Genomic DNA, 22,854 nt, shown 5'->3' on the forward strand with positions numbered 1-22,854 from the left:
TCTTCAGGTTACTGATTAAACCTCCTTGGACTTGAGAGCCCCCAGGTAGCCAAGCACCAGTCCTTGCAGCCCAGCATGAAGGAGGAGCAGGTTCCCCAGTGGTCACTGTTTCCCACACGTGGCAATTGAACGGGACACAGCTTCAGGCTGCTTCTGTGTGTGATTCTGAGGCTCTTGGCTGGAGGCCATGGGCAACATAATATTTGTTTCACCCACTGACTAAGCAGCAACCCCAAAGCTGTCTTGAAAATGTTCATGAAGATGCCTTAGTCCTGCTCTGGTTCCCACTGGGGGCTTTCCCCGTCTCTGGCTCTCACCAGTATACTTCAGGGCTGGAGATGTGCATTTTACTTTCCAAACCATGAGAGAGGAAACCGAGTCCAAGAGATGCCAGGTAATTTTCTCAAAAGCCACACCATTAGGGCTGGGGAGATGGCTCAATTAGTAAAAGCACTAGCAACAAAGCCTACTGGCTTGGGTTCCATCCCCAGAACCCACACAAAAAGCCAGATGCAGTGGAATGCATCTGTAATCCCAGCCAAAGCACAGTGAAGGGGACAGGAGAACTGACTGCAAGCTTGTGAGCCTGCTAGCCTGGAGTAGCTGATAGAGAAACAAACAAGAGAGATCCTGTCTTTAGAAGCCGGATGGTAAGAACCGACTTTGGACATTTCCCTCTGACTTCCATGTGTGTATGCGTGCACACAGGCAAGCACCCATGTGCTCTCACAAGTGCACACACAGCTGGGATACAGACACACAGCTGGGATACAAACACACAGATGTCCAGTGCACAAGATGTGCACACACAGTGAGATACAGACACACAGCTGTCCAGCGCACACAGATATGTATACACAGCTGGGATACAGACACACAGCTGTGCGTGCACACAAAGATGTGCACGCACAGCTGAGATACAGACACACAGCTGTCCAGCGCACACAGATGTGATACAGACACACAGCAGTCCAGCACACACAGATGTGCACACACAGCTGGGATACAGACACATAGCTGTGCAGCACACACAGATGTGCACACACAGCTGGGATACAGACACACAGATGTGCTGCACACAAATGTGCACACACAGCTGGGATACAGACACACAGATGTGCAACGCACACAGATGTGCACACACACAGCTGAGATATAGACACACAGATGTGCAGCACACAGATGTGCACACACAGCTGAGATACAGACACACAGATGTGCAGCGCACACAGATGTGCACACACAGCTGGGATACAGACACACAGCTGTCCAGCTCTAGGTTCAATGCTTGCAGTCTCACAATCCCGCCCTGTATTCAGGTGAGATGAAGCCAGAGAATGATGGAAAGGAAGAGAGTGTCTCATCCTGTGTCCTAAGCAGATGGACATTCACAGATGGACAAACTGCAGAGAGGGGAAGGGCTCTGTGAGGCTCAATGGGAGCAGAACTGGAATAAGTAGTAGGTTTCCCGACACTCAAATCTTTTGGCTTACTGTCGTATGAATCTTACAATCCTCTGTGAAGATCAGGTCAAAACTCAAACCTCAGGGAAAATGAAGAGTTTGTGTGTGTGTGTGTGTGTGTACATGTGTGTGTGCATGCACAGAGGGTTTGTGAGACTCATATCCAGACAGGGAACAGTTAAGGACCCACTAGAAGGGATTTGGAGGGATGTAGAGATTTAGTAGGTGTGTCACTGGTAGAAGAGGAAGACAGGGAATTGCAGGTACAGGTTAGCAGCGGCCAAGGGCCTCAGTTGTGGCTGCCATCTTGTGATTACATCTCTTTGTCACTCCATGGATTTTTTTTAATGGTTCACTTGAGCACCTGCCGCATCAATCTGCAAGAGGCATTTTGTTCTGCGAGATTTGCTGACATGATGTATCCCAATCGAATACGTCCAATCAGTTGAGATAAAGCTTCAGATTTTATGAATCATCTGACAGCTGGATGTTTCTATTTCCTGGATCTGTTATCAGAGATCATGACTTCAATAAACTTTTAACAGCAACCCTGGCTGCACATTTTGGGTCTCTGGGAAGCAATAAAAGCTTTTGCGCTTGCTTAATGTTTGATGCTTATGACCTGGACTGTTCACTTTGACAAACAGCAAGAGAAATTTGAGTAATGAGGCTTCTCCATCTGAAACCTTAGTGCCAGGGAGGACTTACTGGGTGCCCAGAGATATCTTGGTTAGGATCAAAAAGGGCTGGAAACACACACACACACACACACACACACACACACTCAATCCCAGGGTTGGGCAGGTATGGTGGTACACGCCTTTAATTCTAGCACTCAGACCAGAGGCGGGAGGATCTCTGTGAGTTCAAGGCCATCCCAGTCTATATAGTGTGGTTCAGGATAGCCAGAGCTATGTAGAGAGGTCCTGTCTCAATAAAATAAAATAAAATAAAAATCCCAGGGATTTAAACCTCAGAGCTGAGGCCAGGTAAACTGCTCAAGGCTCTGTTACTCTCAGAAGTTTCCCAGTGGGAACCATGTTTTATTGCTTCCCAAGAGTCCCATGGACAGAGTTCAGCGCAGCTCTCAGAGCAATAAGGATGATGCTTGGGTTGAACCCAGTCTTCATCCACTGCTATAACCAAGATTTTGTTGGAAATCCCACAGAGCATAAGCCAATGTGTTTATGTTGTATTGGGCTGTGCTCTTGTCTCAGCCTTTGCCATAGAAGATAAGGGAGAATGGTTTCCAATGCCATTTTTGTGGGTATGTGTGTGTATTACTGGGGAATGAACTAAGGGCCTTGTATATGCTAGGCCATCACCGCACCACTGAAGTATTTAAAATATTCTTATTTTAAATAAAAAACTTTTGAGATGAATTCTCACCTAAGTTTCCCAGACTAGTCTTGGACTCTGTAGGTCCTGAGATGATGACCTTCCTGCCTCAGTGTCCCTAACAGTTGGGATTCTGAGCCAATGCTGCCATGCTTGGCTTCCTACCCCTATAGAAAAGGAATGTGAGTTCTTGGCTTTGAAGGATATACTTTAAAATTGTTACTTCAGGTTGGTAGTGCTTAGCATCACTGAGAAAGTTTCTTCTCCTCCCCCCCTCGCTTTCCTCTTCCCTTCCTCTGTTTTGTTCCCCCCTCCTGTTTTGGTTTGTCTCTCCTTTTAGTGCTAATAGAATCTTAACAAAGGAGCCATCTGGGATGACCTATGAGACACAGTGAGGATATGGGAGACGTTTATACCAAGACTGTCAGTGTATTCTCTAACTCATCCTCCAAGTTTATAAATGAAAAAACCTGCCCCGAATGTTTCACCTTTCAAAGGTACAAAGCATAATATGACACACACTTTTTTTTATATCTACCACTCAGACTTTATTTATCTAAGCAATTCATTTAAAAAAGAGACAAATCAGAACTTAGTGGTATCTCCCCTTAATCTCAGTCACTTCTTAGAAAGTGGACACTGTCTTGATGTAGTCTTCTATTATGATTCCATATTTTCACTACATATATAAACCTATTGTTTTAATGTTTCTGCACCATCCTTGAAAGTGTATGGAATTAATAGCATTTAAGAAGAATTTTAGGCAGTGAAAATACCCATAATTCTCTAATTTATCTATAAACACTTTTGTATTTTGGTCTTGTGCATATTATGTCTATAGAGTTACGAGAAGGACATGCACAGCAGCCCAGTATATTCAGGGGCAGAGCGCTTGCCTGTCATGTACAAGGTGCTGTGTTCAACATCCAATACCATCTGGGCATGCATTCGTGCATACTTGTGCATGTGCACACGCATACACACAGAGGCACACACACAGGCACACACACATACACACACAGATATAGAAATACACACATGTGTTGTCTTCCCCCTCTTTAACTATTAAGTTATAAATCTTTCCCAGTTTTTTTTTTTTTATCTCCATAATCACACTGTTGGAGGGTAGAGAGCTTTGGTGTTGATACCCATTTTTCAGCAAAGTATTAAAGAATCACAAAGGCAGACCAACTTTGGCAATGATGACTTTGAAATGTAAGTTTTCTTTAGACCGTTTGAAAATTTTAATTAGAAACTATTAAAAAAGCTTTAAAGCTTCTAGGTTTAATTCAAACAGTTCCAGTTTTGGGAAGGGTCACATACATATGGCCTGGACTGTATGTGCTCTGTTTCCCACTGCAGGAGGGGATGTCTGCAGGGCCCCCTGTTCCCCACTCCAGGGCACCTGGTGACCGAGCTGTTAGCTTTCTTCAAAAAGACTTTTCTCTGTGTAAAAAATATTCCAGAAAAGTGATCATTAAGCTTTCAATACTTTGTTTTATATTTATTTTATTTTTAATTTTTACACACATTTTTGTTAAGACCTTTTTCTTGTCCTTGAGATTATTTCATCATCACATTCTTCCCCTTCCCCCTCCCTCTAGCCACTCCCCATACACACACTCGCTCCCTCTCACATTCATGGTGCCACTCCCCGTCTTCAGGCTCAGGGCATTGTATAGGTGTTGTCTTCAGTTTGTGGGGAGCAGTCTATAGCCTTGGCAATAGCCTGGGTCATTTTGGGGTTCCCATGGGACCCCTTTGGCTAAGAGCTCAATTAGACATAACCCACTTTTGGTACTAGAAACTTCAGTTGATGGCAAGAGAGGTCCAGCTGGGACTCTATACCCCCATTCCTTGGCAATTTCATTTATATTGCCTTCATGTGTGTATATATTTAGTGGAGATTCTACTTTACTAGTTCTTTATACTTTCCCTCAAAATACCCCTTTATTTCAGTAGTCTCTCCCTGGACTCCCTCTTTCAACTCCCTCTCCCCTTCCTCTCCTCACTCGACCCTCCTGTTCCAGTCCCCGACCCATATATTTCCCTTTTTTGGGGAGATCTCTCTATTCCCTCCACTCTCTTTCTCTATGCCAGCCTTCTGTGATTCTGGATTGTAGTTTGGTTATCATTGACTTAACGGCTCACATCCACATATAAATGAACATATACTATATTTGTTTTTCTGGTTCTGGGGCATCTCACTCAGGATATTTTTCTGGTTTCATCCATTTACCTGTAAATTTCATGATTTCATTTTTAAATGACATTTAAATAGTTTAAATAATTTATTTTTTTAATTAATTTATTTTTTTAAAGATTTATTTATTTATTGTGTATACAACATTCTGCCTCCATATATGCCCACATGGCAGAAGAGGGCACCAGATCTCATTACAGATGGTTGTGAGCCACCATGTGGTTGCTGGGAATTGAACTCACGACCTCTGGAAGAGCAACCAGCGCTCTTAACCATGGAGCCATCTCTCCAGCCCCCAGTTTAAATAATTGAAACGACATTTTTAAAATAGTTGAGTAAAATATACTACATTTTCTTTATCCTTTATCTGTTGATGGACATCCGGGTTGTTTCCAACTTCTGGCTATTATGAATGGAGCAGCTATGAGCATGGTTGAGCAAGTGCGCCTGTGGTAGGATAAAGTGTCCTTAGGGTATATGCACAAGAGTGGTAGCTGGATCTTGAGATGGATTGATTCTTATCTTTGTAATGAACAGCCACACTGATTTTCATAGTTGCTGTACAAGTTTACACTACCACCTGCAATAAATGAGTGTTCCCCTTGCTCCACATCCTCACCAGTGCGAGCTGTCACTTGTTTTATTGATCTTAGCCATCCTAACAGGTGTAAGATGAAATCTCCCCTTCCTTTTACCCCCCACCCCATGCTCCCAATTTTTTCAGGTGATCTTGTCTGTTTCCAATTTCCAGGTGTAACCCATATTTCTTATCTATGTTTTACCATGTGACTTGGTACCTTTTCTCAGTACGGCGTGCCCACCTTACTTCCCTCTGCGTCTGCGGGTGACTCCTCCAATCCAGCCTTTTCTTTCCATTGTTTTGTTTCGCTCTCCCACCTCACTTTATCCTGTTCAGCTATTGGCCAGCCAGCTTCTTTATTAAACCAATCAGAGTGACATATATTCATAGTGTAAAGGAATATTCCACATTTCTCTCTCTTTGAGTTGATGCTGGCTATGGGCTTGCTGTATCCTGCCTTTATTGTGCTAAGATATCCCTTGTATTCCTACTCCAGGACTTTATCATGGAGGGTTTAGGAAGCTTGTCAAAGGCCCTTTGTGCGTCTAACAAGATCATCATGTGTTTTTGTCTTCAATTTGCTTATCTGGTGGATTACGTTTATTGTTATCATATGTGAACCCATCCCTGTGTCTCTGAGATGACGTCTACTTGATCACAGTGGGCAATCATTTCAATGTGTTCTTTGATTCAGTTGGCAAGTACTTATTGAGAATTTTGCATCTATGTTCATAAGGGAAAACTTTCTATAATTCTCTTTCTTTCTTGAGTCTTACTTATGTTGTTTAGGTATCAGAGCAACCATGGCCTTGTAAAATGTTGTAATATCTAGCTGCGGGGCTGCGTCCCCGGCACCCTGCCACCCGCATGGCTTATGCCCCAAAATAATTACACGGAAACTGTATTCTTTTAATCACTGCCTGGCCCATTAGCTCCAGACTCTTATTGACTAGCTCTTACATATTGATCTAACCCATTTCTAATATTCTGTGTAGCACCACGAGCTGTCTTACCAGGAAAGATCTTAACCTGCGTCTGTCTGGAGTGAGAGAATCATGGCGACTCCTGACTCGGCTTCTTTCTCCCAGCATTCTCTTCTGTCTACTCCGCCTACCTAATTTTCTGTCCTATTAAAGGGCTAAGGCAGTTTCTTTATTTAACCAATGAAATTAACCCCTCCATCATTTCCCCTTCTTTCTGTTTAAACAAAAAAGAAAGGCTTTCACTTTAACATAGTAAGATTACATATAGCAAAACAGTTATCAAGCAAGAATTAAAGTTACAATATTTATATCTATTTTATCTTTTATCATAACTAAGGAAAACTATAACTATAACTAACCATTCTTTAACTCCATCAAAGACTCCAGAAGGATATAATATTACCTAAGCAAACAAGAGATCCAAAACTCTAGAAATGACAGAGACATCTCGCTGCCTGGACAGTTACTCAAAGTTTTTCTGTACCGTTGGGGCATCCATCTTCAGCCTTTAGGCCCATAGTATCCAGCAGACATTTTTATCAAGCAGGAAATTCCAAAGACAGTTTAGTCATTTTTTTTTTCTTGTATGGCTTTACTTTACTGCCATCTCAGCAATGATCCATGTGTTTCTCACCACCAATTGTCCAGTACACCCACCATCTGAGGTGCAAATGCATCATCTTCAACAAACCTTCCAGTTCAGAAACTGCTGTGCTTCCTCCCCTCAAACTAATTTTCACTTTTTTTAGCCGGAATTCTTGAAAGCAGTAGAACACACCTCAAATCCCCACTACTCAGAATCTGTCTGAATAGAAGAGTTGGTCTTGCTGAGCTCTTAAGCATCATTCCAAAAGGAACATTTAGGAAGGTACAAATCTGGCACCAGAGCTTAGGACTTTTAATTTGTCCTAAAGTCACTGAAGCAAAAAAAAAAAAAGACAAAAAACAAACAAAAAAAAAACATGATAAACATTCTTTTACAACCCCAACGCAAAAAGAAAAAAAAGACTGTAGGAAAAAAAACCTCTGGAAATGTCCTTAAAAGGCTCTGTCATTTTTAGCAGGTAACAGTGTAAAACCCCAGAGTCCTTTCTTTAAAATGAATCGGGAAATATTAGGATGGAAGGAATTATTCAAACTTCGTCTTCTTTCCTTGTGGCTTGAAGTCTCCCCCTCCTCCTCCTCTGCCACCTCGGAAGCCTCCTCGACCTCCAAAGCCTCCCCGGCCTCCTCTGCCGCCAAATCCGCTTCTTCCTCCTCTGCCACCACCGCGGCCTCCGAAACCTCCTCTGCCTCCTCCTCGGCCACCAAAGCCACCCTCACCCTTAGGTTTGGCCCAGTCCAAAGTAACTTTGTTTCCATCAATTTCTCCATCTTCCATGGCCTCCTTGGCAGCTTTGGCATCTTCCTCACTATTGAAATCTACAAAACCAAACCCTTTAGAGGAACCTGTTTCCCGATCTGTAACGATTCTTGCACGAACAGAGCCCTCAAATGATTCTTTTAAGGTCTCCTCAGTGGTATCTTCAGAAAGACCTTTGACAAACAGAGTTTTGGATGGCTGACTTCTTGCATTAGCTGATCCCCTGGGTCCTTGTAACTCCAGCCTGATTGTTCTGCCCTCGATTTCCATTTTATTACAGGAGCTTAAAGCTTCTTTAGCATCTTCAAATGAAGCAAATTCTATAAATGCATACCCTTTAGATTTGCCTTGTTGGTTCTGGGGCACTTTGATAAAAGTTGCTTTCTCAAATACCTCCTGAAGAGTTTCTTCTGTTGCACTGTAGGAAAGGTTACTTAAAACCAAAGTTTTTGATTCACCACTCCAAGTGCTATTCTTTCCAGGTCTTTCTTGCCTTTGTTGTCCTTTCTCCCCAGTGTAGTAGAGTGAAACAGATCGCCCATCAATTTCTGTCCCCTGCTTCTCTTCAAGGTTTTTCTGTGCATCAGCTTCAGACTTAAATTCAATGTAAGCAATCCCTTTTACAACTCCCATCTTGGGTAACCATTCTGATCTCCACAGCATCTTCAAATGCTTCTTTTAGATCATCCTCAGTGATGTTGAATGAAAGGTTTTTTGCTAAAAGTGTTCTTGCAGCTCGAACTTTCTTACTATCTCTTCCTTTTGGTTTTTCTAGTTTAATTTCATTGCCAAACACTTTTAAACCAGTGAGTTCCAAGGCCTTTTCTTGGTCTTCAGCAGATTCAAAGTCCACATAGCCAAATTTCCTATTTGTACCAGTTCTGACATCCACAACAGCAAGATCATTTTTAGCAAAAAGTTCACTGATGGCATCTTTTAATTCTGCAACAGACTTGTTTGGATTAAGGTTTCCAATGAAGAGATTGTAAGGTGTTGTTGATTCCGAGCCTTCCACTACTTTCTGTTTCTTGGCTTCGGGGACTTCTTTCTGCTTGGTCATTCCTTCTTCCTTTTTCCAGGTGCTACTTTAACAGGCTCTTCCTCCTCTTCTTCATCTTCATCATCCTCTTCTTCATCTTCCTCCTCTTCATCATCATCCTCATCATCTTCATCATCCTCATCATCCTCTTCAGCCACAGCCTTGGTTTTCACAGGAACAACTTTTGCAGGAGCTTTCTTTCCTTTAGCAGATGTGATCTCCATAGCTTCTTCCTCAGAGTCATCATCTTCTTCTTCTTCATCATCATCATCGTCCTCATCATCTTCCTCATCTTCATCCTCTGAAGCAGGAGCAGCAGCAGCTACTTTTGCTGGCTTCCCTCCTTTCACTACTGGAGGTTCAAATTCATCCTCTTCTTCCTCATCTTCATCCTCATCACTGTCGTCATTGTCCTCGTCATCGTCCTCATCTTCATCACTCTCTTCCTTCTTCGCATTCTTACCATTCTTAGCGCCCTTGGCTGGTGTGACAGCTCCCTTTTTACCAGAGGCTGCTACCAATGCTTTTCCTTGTGCGATTCCCTTCTTACCAGGTGTTGCAACTGCTTTGGCTGGTGTGACTGCCTTCTTGGCTGGTGTGGCTGCTGCCTTTTTACCTGGGGTAACAGCAGCTTTCTTAGCTGGTGTGGGAACTGCAACCTTTTTTGTTTGTAAAACAACTACCTTCTTTGCTGGAGTTGTAGCCTTCTTGCCTTTTTTCTGAGGGATGACAACCTCCTCTTCTCCACTGCTGTCATCTTCTTCATCTTCTGACATTTCTTCATCCTCACTATCTTCTTCCACTTCCTTTGGGGGAGGAGCCATTTTCTTGGATTCACCGTGGGTTTTGCCGGCCTTTGCGAGCTTCACCATGGTGGCGGATGACGGCGGCGGCGCGTGCGGTAGAGTGGGCAGCTCAGAAGAGCCCGGGAGAACCGACGCGAACTCGACGGCAGCGGCGGGCACTGAAGACACGGGAGCACGTACGACTGACTGCCAGCTACAGCTAGCGTCAGTTTAGTCATTTTTTGTTGTGTCCTGTAGAATGTCTCGCAGACTCTTTCATGAGTCAGGAACCCCGAAAGACCATCTCACCTTTAGGCAAGTTTAGCAGTCCTTTTTCTGCGAGTTCTTTGTGTCTAGTTTATGTAACAGTCCAGGCATGAGCAGTTTCATGCCCAAATGGCTATCAAACTCCATAAGGAGCCTCTTTAATGCCCATCTTTCTCTTGAAGTAGATTGGTGCTGCCAGGAGCAGACGTGTCTCATTGTCATGAAAAGTCCTAAGTTATTAAAACATTTAAATGCCATATTTTGCAGTCTTTGAAAGATATGAAGAATGCCTATCTAGCTGAAATATATCTATGTACATCTAGAAAATCTAACTAACATGACTACAAGCTTGACTATTATTTATGATTATCCAGTAGCAACCTATATTTTCTAATTATACATTACATTTTTAAATGAACTACACAATCATAATACCTTAATCAAGATCAGAAATACATATACATATAACAAAATTGACCTTAAAATCTATACCAATGTAAATTATTTATATCTATATCATCCGCGCAGAGCCACTGCGGCCCCCGCGGAGTCTGAGACGCCTACCTAATTTTCTGTCCTATTAAAGGGCTAAGACAGTTTCTTTATTTAACCAATAAAATTAACCCCTCCATCAGTAAAAGAATTAGGAAATATTCCTTCTGTTTCTATTCTATGGAATAATTTGAGGAGTATTGAGATTAACTCTTCTTTGAAGCCTGGTAAATTCTTCACTAAAACCATCTGTCCCTGGGCCTTTTAGGGTGGTAGACTTTTAAATTCTGCTTTTAATTTCACTGAGCATTACAGTTCTGTTTAAATTGCTTATTTGATCTTGATTTAACTTTGGTAGGTGGTTCACACTGGGAAAATTATCCTTTTCTTTTGGGTTTTCCAATTTGGCGGAATACAGGTTTTTAAAGCATCTCATCGTGACTCTCTGGATTTCCTCAGTGTCTGTTGTTAGGTCCACCTTTACATCTCTAATTTTGTTCATTTGGATCTTCTCTCTCCTCTCCTCCCTTTATGAATTTGAATAAAGGTTTGCCAATCTTATTGATTTTATCAAAGGACCAATTCCTTGTTTCATTGATTCTTTGTATTGTCTTTTTTTCTTTCTATTGTATTGGTTTTTGGCTTTTAGTTTGGTGACTTCTTGACTCTACTTCTTTGGGTGTGATTTCTTTTGTTTTAGAGCTTTCAGGTGTGCTGTTAAGTTACTATTATGAGGTGTCTCCAAGTTTTTGATGTAGGCACTTACCACTATGAACTTGTCTCTTAGGATTGCCTTCCTTGTTTCCCTAGGCCTCTTAGATTAGATTAGGATGATTCGATTGGGATAATTGTGTTGATTTCTGGTCCTGTATTAGTTGGTTGGGTGTTTCAGTTCTTGGTTTCTGTTCCTTCTCTGCATTTTAGGGAAGTGTGCTGGCTGCAGTTTTCTGGTACAGAGTGCTCTGCATGGTTGGTGATAGCAGAAAGCAATAGAGGTGGGCTAAGGAAAGGACTGAGAGGTGCTTCAGGAAAGCACTAAGGGGAATCATATGACTATAAATCATGTCTTCACGACTGTAAGTGGGGCCTTGAAGGAGTTGGAGGTATGGTGGGAAGGGGAGTTCCTGAAAATAGGTTTCAGTACGACAGAGAATTGTCCAGAGAGACAGGAGTGGAAGTGTTAGCAGGAACCTGAGTCTGAACCCAGAGTTGGAGTCTCCAGTAAACGGAGAGTGAACGGAGCTTAGGTGGATGGAGGAGGTGAATGAGGAGGTGGAGGAGGAGAATTAGCTGAGGAGGAGGAGGAGAATTAGCTGAGGTGGAGGAGGTGAATGAGCTGAGGTGGGGGAGGTGAATGAGGAGGTGGAGGAGGAGAATTAGCTGAGGTGGAGGAGGAGAATTAGCTGAGGTGGAGGAGGTGAATGAGAAGGTGGAGGAGGTGAATGAGGAGGTGGAGGAGGAGAATTAGCTGAGGTGGAGGAGGAGAATTAGCTGAGGTGGGGGAGGTGAATGAGCTGAGCTGGGGGAGGTGAATGAGGAGGTGGAGGAGCTGAATGAGGAGGTGGAGAAGGAGAATGAGCTGAGGTGGAAAAGGAGAATGAGCTGAGGTGGAGGAGGAGAATTAGCTGAGGTGGAGGAGGAGAATTAGCTGAGGTGGAGGAGGTGAATGAGGAGGTGGAGGAGCTGAATGAGCTGAGGTGGAGGATGGGCACCTGTTAGCAGGTTGTTACTGGACTGAGGGAGAGAATGGAGAGACAGTATGGAGGACAGTGTGATTTGCCTACCTAAGTCCCTACAGGTGTGGCCACTGGGATCCTGGGTAGAGAGAGTTCCTAGGTATCAACACTGACAGAGATGCAGGGAGGGAAGGAAGGCTGGGATAGCAGCAAGGTTTCGCTTGTGTTTTGACAATCATGGCTGGGATTTCTTCCTGTGGTCTCGCTGCTGTGCCCATTCCTCTCCTCCCCACGTTTCTTCCTCATTTTCCTTGGGTTTGGTTTGTTGGATAAAAGTTTTTAGGCTGTTTATGTCATGGGGAATTTTTCTTTCTCCTTCAGTCATGGCAGATAGCTTTGCCGGGTATATTATTTTGGGTTAACATAGTAGTCTTTTAGGACTTGGAGTGCGTTGCTCCAGGCTCTGCTGACTTGCCAAAATTTCCACCGGGAATCCAGCTGTGGTTCTGACGTGTGACTTTATATGTGACTTGCATTTTTTTCTTTCAGCTTTGAACACACCATCTTTGTTCTGTGGCTTTAGTGTTTTACGCTGCTATGCTGTGGGGATCTTCTTTCTGCTCTTGTTGATTTGCTGTTCTCTGTGCATCTTGTGTCCATATGGGTGTGCCTTTCTTCCTTAGGGGAGCTTTCCTTCCAGGATCTGACTGAAGCTGTCTGCTCTATGCCATTGACTTGGGTTCTTGCCCATCTGGGCTATAATCTGAAGGTTTTTTTCATGGCCTCACATTTCCTGTGTTGTTTTCTTCTTCAGATTCATAGTCCTTGCTTATTTGGCCTAGATCCTCTGCTTACTCTTTGAGTCCTGATATCCTGTCTTCTGCTTGATTCGCTGTACTCGCGAGCCTTCCCTGTGAGGTTCCTAGTTGAGGTGTTGGGTTTTCAGTTCCATCGTCACGTTTCATCTTCAGTCCTCAGGGCTTCTGTCTCCTCACTGAATTCTGTTCTCACATCCCGATTGTCTCTGTCGTTCCCATCAGCCTTATGTTTGCGTTTTCTTGAGCACCACACAGGTGTATATTCTCCTTCATTTCATTGAACTGTTTGTGTTTTCTTTCAACTTGAATTCTTTGCTGAAGTTATGATTGTTCTTTTCAATTCTGTGTCCCGGGACTCATCTGGGTAACTCTCACTGGTGAATCTTTCTATAGGAACGGTGAGTGGAGGATAGGAGACACTGGCTCAATCTTTCATATCGTTTGTATTTTTATAATGGCATCTGGTGTATGGACTTCTGTAGTTAGTTCTGATGTGGACAGAGCAGGTTGGACAGAGGAGAGCATGTGCTTGCAGGTTGGGCCTGGAGATTACAAATGGCTTGGGTGGAAGGTCAGGTTTACAGAGGGGGTAGGCTGATGGTCAGGGCGGGCTTTCTCGTCCATGCCTGGCGTGTGGGTGTAGATCTGGCTGGAAAGATTGGATATGGCATGCGAGAGGCCTGTGACTTTCAGAGTAAGTAGAGAGGAGGATACTGGCAGACGCCTCAAGACCATTTATGGTACAGTCCGCAGAGGTTAGACCCCAGATGCTGGATCCAGAATAGATCTGGTGGGCTCAGAAGAAGATGTGATGGGAGGTCAGGGAAACGCAGGGGCTAGACCTTGGGAAGGAAGCGGGATGTCTGGCTGGATGGAGAGGTTGAATGTGACTTGTGGTGGGTGGTAGGTAGGACAGGGACTGGTGGAAGCTTGGAGGTTGGTTTTGGTGTAGGCAGGATTGACTAGAATAGACCAGGGTACCAGATGTGGTACCCATGCTACATTTGGCAGGCTGGGGGAGAAGGCACGGATGGCCTTTTTATACATTTTTAATTAAAATATAATCACATCACTTTCCCCTTCCATTTCTTCTCCCAGAACCTCCCAAATCTTCTTTCTCCAACCCCTTCCAAATCACCCTACGCTCATATTGATAGTCTTTAAAAACTTATTTTTGACATATATATGTATATATCCATGTATTTGTTTGTCTGTATAATGCCTGCACAAACAGGACAGGAACAATGGCAGCATTGAAACAGAATGCTAACACAGAAGGGGATCGGTCTCATGGGGTCCCACTCCTAGACAAGGAACTACAGGCAGCTGCTGCCTGAGAGAGGGACTCCCTCCCGGGATGATGACGATGATGATGGTGACGATGATGAGGAGGATGACAATAACAAACCTGGCTGGCTGCTTGATCGATACAAAGCGATCAGCCTTGAAAACACAGCCAAACAAACATCAATACTTCTGAAGTACAAAAATATTTATTAAGTTATTTAATAAACTAAGTGCACAACTTTAAAAAAGTAAAGATTTCTATAATGAGCTTATATTTAGAAACTTTAAAGTGTTTTTAGACTTTTAAGTAGTCTTTTCCAAAAATCTTGAGGTTTATAACTTTTGAATATAATAAACCAAATGTTGGCTGATCTTGTTATTGATGAGCACATAGCTCAAAGATGAGGAAAAAGGAATTCAAGATGGACATATTTCAGGAAAAATGCCAGAAACATTCAACAAAGTAAAAATGGATAATTTGAGAATTGGATTCCTTAATAAACTAGTTCCTTTACTTTTTACACCGTCAATACATATTCTAGATATCTCTGAAGCTCTCAGCACTCTCCCCTCTCATCTGTATGATCCTCAGATTCTGGAGCGTAGGCAGCACAGCATGTTCTCTTTACCTTTTTTTTTTTTTTCTTTTTTAATTAATATTTCCACCTGCTCCCCGTTTCCCATTTCCCTCCCCTCCTCCCAAATATTGCCCCTTCCCCCCACTCCCCTCCCCCTATCCCCACTCCTCTTCTCCACCCCCCACACCATTCCCCCTCCCTCTCGATACTGAAGAGCAGTCCAAATTCCCTGCCCTGCGGGAAGACGAAGGTCTTCTATCTACGTCCAGGAAGGTGAGCGTCTAAACAGGCTAAGCTCCCACAAAGCCAGTCCATGTATTAGGATCGAAACCCAGTGCCATTGTCCTTGGCTTCTCATCAGCCTTCATTGTCCGCCATGCTCAGAGAGTCCAGTTTCAACCCATGCTTATTCAGTCCCAGACGAGCTGGCCTTGGTGGGCTCCCAATAAATCAGATCCACTGTCACAGTGGGTGGGTGTATCCCTCGTGGTCCTGATTTCCTTGCTCATGTTCTCCCTCCTTCTGCTCCTCATTTGGACCTTAAGAGCTTAGACCGTTGCTCCAAATTGAGTCGCTGTCTCTACCTCGATCCATCGCCAGATGAAGGTTCTAAGGTGATATGTAAGATATTCATCAGTATAGGATAGGGTCATTTCAGGTTCCCTCTCCTCATCTCTTTACCTTTCTTGAGGTGGTTCCTGGATTGTGGCAGACAATGATGAAGTGTCTGGATGCCACACGTTGAACTGTGTGCTTTGTTAAGCCTCTGCCTTCACCCCCTTCTTCCACCATTCCCCGGGAGATCAGAGTTTCTCTAGTTCTTCTCTAGGTCTCTTTATGTTTTATGAATCAGAGAGAAGCCTCGTCTCTTTCTGCGTATAAGGAAAGAGAGTTCCAGGCCAGGAGAAGTGGCTGACAAGGACGGTTAGTGGTTCATGGACGCTTTTGGAGGTGTGTTAGGACCTAGAGTGAGACTTTGAAATTCATTTTGTCTTCTCTGTCTGTCCTTTTGTCATTTTTGAAGCATTGTACAGTCTTCAGATGGAATCTTTTGTCTCTTTAAAGCCATCTGATCTGTTTCTAATCTGTTCTTTGCCTCCGAGGCTTCCACTCTCTCCTGTAGTCTCTTCAGTTTGTTTCCCCGAAGAGCTTCTCTTCTCTGAGCCTTTGCAGGTCACTGTAGTTTAATCTTAGCTTGATTAGCGATCCTTTCTTCGCTCTCCATGATTCGCCCAGGAAGTTTATGCTTTTCTTCCAACCACTCACTGTATCTGTTTTTCCTCCGCAGTCACAAAAGAGCAAACTCAACTTTCAGCTTCTAATTGCACTTTTCCAGTGTGGCTTTTGATAAATCTTGGCATTCTTGTTTTGCTTTCTCCACCATTTCCCTCAGTGTTTAGCCTAAGTTTCGGTGTGTGTGTGTATGTGTGTGTGAGTCTCTGTGCCAGTGAGGTCACGTGGTTCTGCAAATGGCTGCTTGGCTCGTTCAGTTCAGAATTTTCAACGTTTTATTTCATTGCATTTTCAGTATTCACCATTTTTTTTGAAGTTTTGTTTTTTTTTCCCTTAAATATTTTATTTTATTTTATTTTATTTATTTATTTTTTTGAGACAGGGTTTCTCTGTGGTTTTGGAGCCTGTCCTGGAACTAGCTCTTGTAGACCAGGCTGGTCTCGAACTCATAGAGATCCGCCTGCCTCTGCCTCCCAAGTGCTGGGATTAAAGGCGTGCGCCACCACCGCCCGGCTTAAATATTTTATTTTTATGAGCATTGATGTTTTTGCCATGGGTATCGGATCTCCTCCGGAACTGGAGTTACAGAGAGGTGTGAGTTGCCATGTGGATGCTGGGAATTGAAAATGGGGTCTCTGGAAGAACAGTTAGTTCTCTTAACTGCTAAACCACCCCTCCATCTCCTGTTGCTGAAGTTTTAACTTTTCATCTTGTAACACCACAAGATTTGAACCTTCCTTGGCAGTTTGCGCTTTACACAGTAATGCACGCTCTGTTTCCACTAGGAGAACTTTGTGGGGTCCAGCAGCTGACTCGAGAATCTCAGTCCCACTGCAACCCCTAAAGCATAGGCAGAAACGAGTAAATGTCAATACTTTTTAGTATCAAAATAATACACACCCGTGGAAGCCTAGGTGAACTGTAAAATTCCCTGGAAAGGAAGAGGGGGAAAATCCACAGGGAAATGGAAAATTGATGCAGATAGGAAGAACTGAAAACAAAACCCAGAGCCCTCGGGCCAGGTGGACTTGCTCGGCTGTATTCAGTTAGCGCTAAGGTGGACTTGCTCGACTGTATTCAGTTAGCGTTAAGGTGGACTTGCTCGACTGTATTCAGTTAGCGCTAAGGTGGACTTGCTCGACTGTATTCGTTAGCGCTAAGGTGGACTTGCTTGCCTGTATTCAGTTAGCGCTAAGGTGGGTTTGCTTGGCTGTATTCAGTTAGCGCTAAGGTGGGTTTGCTTGGCTGTGTCCAGTTAGCTAAGGTGTTCTTAGCAGGAATCCTGGTATTTTGGGGGTCCCAAGGAGAGGATTCATAAAAGGGAGAGTTTGTATTAGTTATTTTTCAATTCACCACAAAAGTTTCCTCTATCTATGTTGGATACAAGCAGCACATCATAAAAACAGGACAAATATTAGTCAACACTTATAAGCAGTTGCTTGCATGTCGAAAGCACCATGTTGTGCTGCCCACCATCTAAGTCCAGTTTCGACAGAACTCCTACATTCCAGGGTAGGCGCACGAGGATTAGAATTATTAAGCAAAAGGAACAGAGATATAAGATAAATAAGAGAAAAAAACACAGCACAGCATCAGGAGGGACATTCAGTGAATACGGAATTTGCCTTTTTTTATTTTTCACACGCTTATATACTTCACTCCAAAAGAGGAAGGGAGATGCAACAGACTTCATTAACATGATATAAGGAATAGACTTGAATTCTCCAGCCTTTGGTCAAAGTGGCTTGCTTGGGAACCCAGGAATGGCCCCTGTGACCAGATGACCCCTCTCACTTCTGCCTATGCCTTGCTTCTCTCCTTGCAGGCAGACATCTTCTCTGGAGCTATATTCATCAACCTAGCCTTGGGCTTGGACATCTACCTGGCCATCTTTATCCTACTAGCAATCACCGCCCTTTATACAATCACAGGTGAGTCCATTCAAGCGAATCGGCAGCTCCAGTCTGCCTCGGGGTTAGGCAGGGTTGGACTTGCGAGGGGAAAAGGAGGGAGGGTTTGAGAATGGCTATTTTCTTGGTCTCCGCGGCAAGCCATGTCAATGTTCGGTGAAAGCTCCCGTGCTGGGAGGAGGAACATCAGGACAACCTTTCAGAGGCGCTCGGGAGAGCTTAGCCTGAAGGTTGTGGGCAATGTGGCAAAGCTAGGACAATTAGAGGTATGCCAGGTGAAAAAAATGTAAGGGAAGGGAGAATGGTGGCAGGAATGGGTGGGGCGGGGATCGGGAGCAAGGCGAGAATGCAGGTACCAAACAGGTGGGTACTGCGAAGTAGCGGGCAGAGAGGAGACACAAAGCATGAGCGATAAACAGGTACGGGGTTCCTTGGGAGCCTTAGATTTAATGTGACTAGATTGGAAACCATTTCTGTGTGAACGAAAGATATACAAAGAGGTTTCAGAGTAAGATTTGAGGATGGCAGAGACACGCGGTCTTTGCAGAAAGGAAGAGGGAGGAGCCACAGCGGGACTTGCGTTCCTTGGGCGCCCCCTGTACCTGAGGATGAGACATTCCTTAGAGAGGTTGGGAATGTAATTTACAGTTGGCACATTTGTCTGTCACATGAATGTGTACACACACACACACACAGAGAGAGAGAGAGAGAGAGAGAGACAGAGAGAGAGAGAGAGACAGAGAGAGAGAGAGAGACAGAGAGAGAGAGAGAGAGAGAGAGAGAGAGAGAGAGAGAGAGAGAGAGAGAGAGAGTGAGTCCTGGCTTCCATCTCTACCATTACAGAGTCAAAAAGATCAAACATTCTTTTGAGCTCTGTCCTAGCATTAAGCTCACAACAAATACTTTCCACTCAGGTAGAGACAAGTGTCTTCCCTTTCCACTCAGGTAGAGACAAGTGTCTTCCCTTTCCCAGGCCGTGTAGGTATTTTCTTGAGAGGCGCAGGCCAGAAAAAATTCTGAGCAGCAGGATTAGAGCCTGGGAGGAAAGGCAGGAAGCCGGTGCTGGCAGGGGGCGGAGCTTCTCAGAAGGGGCACTATGGAGAAGAGAGGGTGATGGGTAGGAAAAGAAGCAGGCAGGCATCGTGCGCTCCATGTGATCTATTGTGTTTGCCTGCTTAGGGGGCCTGGCAGCGGTGATTTACACGGACGCCTTGCAGACTGCAATCATGCTCGTGGGGTCTTGTATCCTGACTGGATTTGGTAAGTGGGGCTGGGGCTCGCTGAGCAGGTGGGGGCAGAGGTATAGAGTTCTGAGAAGACAGAGCAAGTCTGGCTGGCCTGCCTGCCTGCTCTGACTTAACCAGTCTTCCTCTGTCCCACCAGCCAGCTCCCAAATAATGACATGGAGACTTATTATTAATTATGAAAGCTTGATCTTAGTTTAGGCTTGACCCCAACTAGCTCTTGTAACTTAAATTAATCTGGTTTTATTAATCTATGCTCTACTATGTAACTTTAAAAAAACCTCCTCTCCAATTTGTATGTCCAACTTTTTCTGTATAATCCGTGTGCCAAGATTCCTCCTCCTCTTCCTCTTTTCCTCCCCAGAAATCCCACCCATCTCTCTTGCTTAGATATTGGTCATTAGACTCTTTATTAAATCAATCACAGCAATATATCCTCACACAGTGTACAAATATCCCATAACGCTCTCTCTAGCTCAGGGCAGTGGCCCAGCCCTGTCTGGCCATCCTTATGGGATCACCTTCCCCCTGTAGGACCCTTGTTGGAGCAGACCCAAGGAATACTTGAATTGCCCCCTGTTCTCTCCCTATAGCTTGGTTCAGTGGTCTCCTGTGGTAATATGGTGCTGTGTTTGCAGAGAACTTTGGTAAAAATGAATACAGCTAATGACTCAGCAAGTCACGCAGATTCACAGGCTGTGTTTGCATGCAGAAACTATATCCTGCACACACTGTGATGTTAAGAGGCCAATGTTTATGCATTGTTGGTGATGGATGATTTTTCATTTTAGTGTTTCATTTGACAAAATTTAAAAATTGTTCACTCACTGTCATCTTCTCTAATCATTTCTTGAAATTGTCTTTGTCTGTAAAGACAGCATTGGAAATCCTAGCTGTCATGAGGACATAGAAGATATATATATATTTTTTTATGTTTAGTGGACCCTCTGAGCATCATTCAAAGACTCTTGTCTACACTCTAGAGTTTAGCTTTCTAAGGACTTTCACTTGCTTCCCCCGCAGGCCCTGGGTCAGCAAGCACAGGCTAGGATGGCAGCACTGAGATGGGAGCTGACAAAATTCTGATCCCTGCTCCGTTCCCAGGCATCCCTGGGCCAGCTGTCCGGCCTGTGTCCAGTCTCCAGAAGGCCAGTGTGTGTCCCTTACTCTGTGTTCTGAGTTCTAAAGACCATGCAGACAGCTGGGGTTTGAAGAACAACAGTCTGCACGTGGTCCAGGGCCGAGTCTTCCTTTAATGAGGCCCCTCCCTTTCCAGACCGTGTGCGGTCAGGGCACTGCCGCAAGTTGTTGCTTTGAAATGCCAGTGTCTCCCAAGAAGGCGAGGCAGTTAACACTCCCATTTTTAGAAATGAGAAGCCTGAGGTCTACAGGGAGGATCATTTACTCCAAACCACACATCATGGGTGTTTCCCTATGCTGGTGTTCTCTTGGTGTCAAAGATACTAGACATAAAATCACGACAAGGAGTTAATTTTTCAGTATTTTTTTTTTCCAAATGTTTCAGCTTTCACTGAAATAGGAGGATATGATGCCTTCATGGAGAAGTACATGAATGCCATCCCATCTATAATTTCTGATGGAAATATGACCGTCAAGAAAGAATGTTACACTCCCAGGGCCGACTCTTTCCACATATTCAGAGATCCTATCACAGGAGACATTCCATGGCCTGGGCTCATCTTTGGCCTGTCCATCCTCGCCCTGTGGTACTGGTGCACAGACCAGGTATGCAGTCTGGGTATGGAAGCAGACAGGGTGCATGACAGAGACTCCCACCTGTCAGGCTGTTGGGGTTGAAAATGAAGAAGGTGTGGGTTGCTGGGAACCAAGGCTAAAGACCAAAACAGGGCAGCTGGCATGTCAGGGGGTCCCAGAATTCCCAGCCTGCACAGCTTCTCACTGGGATGTTCCTGACAGGTCATCGTGCAGCGCTGCCTCTCAGCTAAGAACATGTCTCACGTGAAGGCCGGCTGTACCATGTGTGGTTATCTGAAGCTGTTGCCCATGTTCCTCATGGTCATGACAGGGATGGTCAGCCGGATTTTATACACAGGTAATTCCTTTTTTCCTTTGCTAGTTCCAACGGACTTTGGAAGCTCTCCGGTTCCTTCATTCCGTTTCTTTTGTGCCATGATTACCAAGCGGCAGGGTTGCCTGTGTCAGGCAGTGTGCACACTGGAGACACAGAATTCCTGGGGTTGTCTTTACCTATTTGTTTTAAAATCAATTTGCTATTTATTTTCTTTTTAAAAACTTAAAGTTGTTTGATAGCGAGCTCGTCGCCATGCCTGACAACCTGAACTGATCTCTGGCGCCCACGAGGGGAGGAGAGGACCAGGTCTCTCATTTACACTGACAGTTGTCTCCTCTCTTTCTCCTAATCTCCCACACTCATGACATCATCCAGGTTCCCTCTCCAGGAACAGTGTTTGCTCGCTTGCAGTTCTGCACCCTGGACCCCAGGCCTGTAGTGGGGTCTAATAATCTATTTTGTAATTCTAATGCCAAGGCCCAGCCAGTTGCTGCTGGCCCTGTGCCCTCTGCCCTGTTTCCTTCCAGGTGTCCCGCCTTGGCAGATTCACCTTTGGTCTTTTTCTGGCCTGTTGTTATGAGTACAAATAATTTTTGGTTAGCTATTATGAATCAAAACTGCTTTGAAATGCAAAATAACAACAAGAAGTAAACAGTTCACCACAGAGTGACCGTTTGGCAAGCACCCCCCAAAATGAAGCCAGAATAGCTGGCAGGCATTGGCTGTGTTGTCCTTGGTGGCACGCCCCGCTTGGCTCTCATATTCCTGTGCTGGCTGGTACACCATGAGGAAAATATAATTGCCTTCCATATTCATAACTCACACCTCTGTAGATCTTCAACCAACCACCTATTGAAAAATATTAAAATATTTGCACCTATAATGAAAATATGTAAGTTTTGCTTCTCAATTTTCAAAACAACAGCTAATTCCATAGCACTTCTAGGTTATTCTAGGTTGTAAGCAACCTGCAGATGACTTCAGGGGAGGATGTGCGTGTGTTAGAGCAGGCACTATGCTGTTTAATTAGGGGCTGAGCCTCTGCAGACTTTGTAATCCACTGGGGAAAGAGTACCCAGAAACAATTCACATGTGGATGCTGAAGGATACCTGTTGAGCAAACGGAATAGCTCATACCCTAATGGCTACTGCATATATTTATTTAGAATAAATATATTTATTTATAATAAGTATATGAATTGATGCTGTGTGGTACAGTGCTAAATGAGTATTTAAGAAATGTTGTTGAACCAAATTCTATATAAGTTTCTAGAATTTTCTCCAAGATTTTATATCTAGTTCCCTTCTCCTTCCAGTCTATTTCTTTATTACTGCTCCAGATTTCTCAAATCTTGGGAGTCACCTTGGTTTTCTAGGGATTTGATTATATGTCTAAGAGCTGTTCAAAAAAAAAAAAAAACCCTGAAAACCAGGGTCACAGATAACCTTCATATTCGTCATCAAGCTGTTGAGGTCGATGGCAGTGCCTCCTCCCTTCCCTCCAGATTATTTCTCTGTTTCCTTTCTGTCCTCTAAGAACCA

The 22,854-nt window shown here is 44.1% G+C and overlaps 2 protein-coding genes across 2 annotated transcripts in view; one reads left to right on the forward strand and one right to left on the reverse strand.

The window, feature by feature from the left end:
- Window positions 1–22,854, forward strand: part of Slc5a1 (solute carrier family 5 member 1) — a 74,452-nt gene that overhangs the window by 36,748 nt on the left and 14,850 nt on the right. The window contains exons 6-9 of the mRNA XM_057771199.1: window positions 17,931–18,036; window positions 19,195–19,275; window positions 20,785–21,005; window positions 21,198–21,333. Of these exons, the coding sequence (XP_057627182.1) occupies window positions 17,931–18,036; window positions 19,195–19,275; window positions 20,785–21,005; window positions 21,198–21,333 (544 nt within the window). The remainder of the gene's footprint in view (window positions 1–17,930; window positions 18,037–19,194; window positions 19,276–20,784; window positions 21,006–21,197; window positions 21,334–22,854) is intronic.
- LOC130875431 (nucleolin-like) lies at window positions 7,533–9,976 on the reverse strand. The gene is given in 3 exon segments (XM_057771198.1): window positions 7,533–8,551; window positions 8,553–8,992; window positions 8,995–9,976. Coding segments are annotated over 3 exon segments (2,142 nt in total). The 5' UTR covers window positions 9,842–9,976; the 3' UTR covers window positions 7,533–7,696.

Source organism: Chionomys nivalis, chromosome 6 (genome assembly GCF_950005125.1).
Source record: "Chionomys nivalis chromosome 6, mChiNiv1.1, whole genome shotgun sequence".
Lineage (NCBI taxonomy): Eukaryota > Metazoa > Chordata > Mammalia > Rodentia > Cricetidae > Chionomys > Chionomys nivalis.